Below are 1,563 nucleotides of genomic sequence, written 5' to 3'. Positions count from 1 at the left end.
TTGTGTTGTTCTTGTTTGAATGAATAATAATCTGAATCTCGATTCGTTTCATTTCATTTCATTTGATATTATATTTTCTATAACAACCGCTTCTTGAATCATATGAGTGCGTATGTGCGTGTCTGTCTTGTTACCATCTACATACGCATGCACGCACGTGCACACACATAGATAGATAGATAGATAGATAGATAGATAGATAGATAGATAATCTGCTGATCATGGTGTCTGGTGGCAGGGTAAGGATGGACGGCGGTCTGGTGACGCAGATCATCAATGTCCTGAACAGCATCAGTACCATGATGATGAAGGTTCCAAAGAACAAGAAGAAGTGCAGAGAGATGCGTGGCCTCATGGACGCGCTGCGCGAGGAACTGGAACCGCTAACCGAGGGGGTAATGGACACCAGCGTGCAAGCAGCTTTACAGCGTTTCAAGGACACCCTGGTGAGCACGGAGACGGAAGTGAAGAAGCTCCAAGATGGCAACGACTTGGTCCAATTCTTTCAGGCCAATCGCACGGCCGCTAAGCTGAACCAGCTGAGACAAGATTTATCACAGAGTATGCTTCACTCTGCCCTCGTTGCCAGCGTCAGCACCACCAACCAGTTTCGCAGGATGGATCAGAAAATAGATTACGCTATTTCTCTCCTTGAGTCTCTGCAATCCAAGGTACTACCGGCCGTTTTACTTTCCCTTTTAATTACCATATGTGTGTGTGTGTGTGGCGCTGTCATAGCACTGCAATCTATTCTAATTTAATTTGATATATTTCGGTCGGACGATTGGAGCAGCATCGCACTGATGATTCAACTAACGATGCTACAAATCAAAACAAAACGTCCACAAGAAGAGCAGGTACGGTGGTGCTAGTACTGGTGCATATTGAATTAGATATTTTCACCGTTTCTTCATAATACACTTGTCGGCAACGTACGCAATCGGCTCGAAAGTTGGAACGCATTCTAGGTCCACTGAATGCTTCATCATCCTTCAGATAACCATGTGAATATATGGTATCTCGGATTTTTCTCCCATCAAAATAAATCAGTGGTTTTTTCACACTTATATGCTTCTCAGGGCCTGGTATTAACTGACCCATGCTCAGCAAATCGCGAGCTACCAAATCAAATACAAAATCTCTGGGATGATAACTAGTAACACACAAACTCCGAATTATATATATAGGGCTACTATTTATTGTGATTAAAATAGTACGGACTGTTAGAAATATCCATAACATACAACAAATTTAGGCTAGTGCTAAACTACTTGTCATAACAAACATGTACTACGCACCATTTGCGTGCGTGCTTTCCCAAACAAATCCAAATGTGTAAGTTTATTGTTTAACGTAATTTGTGCCCTACACCCACTAGTTTCTATATCTCTCTCTTCTCTCTCTCTCTCTCTCTCTCTATATATATATATATATATATATATATATATATATATATATATATATATATATATATATATATATATATATATATATATATATATATATATATATATTTATATATATATATGTATATATATATATTTATATATATCTATATATATA

General features: G+C 38.6%; 1 protein-coding gene across 1 annotated transcript; it reads left to right on the top strand.

The window, feature by feature from the left end:
• Positions 1-243: 243 nt before the first annotated feature.
• LOC110431591 lies at positions 244-877 on the top strand (the record flags this gene model as incomplete). Its single annotated transcript, XM_021450700.1, has 2 exons — positions 244-671; positions 794-877. Coding segments are annotated over exons 1-2 (510 nt in total), but the record flags the coding sequence as incomplete, so codon positions are not given.
• Between the last annotated feature and the right edge of the window lie 686 nt (positions 878-1,563).

The sequence above is a fragment of the Sorghum bicolor genome, unplaced genomic scaffold, assembly GCF_000003195.3.
Source record: "Sorghum bicolor cultivar BTx623 unplaced genomic scaffold, Sorghum_bicolor_NCBIv3 super_3270, whole genome shotgun sequence".
Classification (NCBI taxonomy): domain Eukaryota; kingdom Viridiplantae; phylum Streptophyta; class Magnoliopsida; order Poales; family Poaceae; genus Sorghum; species Sorghum bicolor.
The sequence above is the reverse complement of the archived record's forward strand: the minus strand, read 5'-3'. Positions and strand labels throughout refer to the sequence as shown.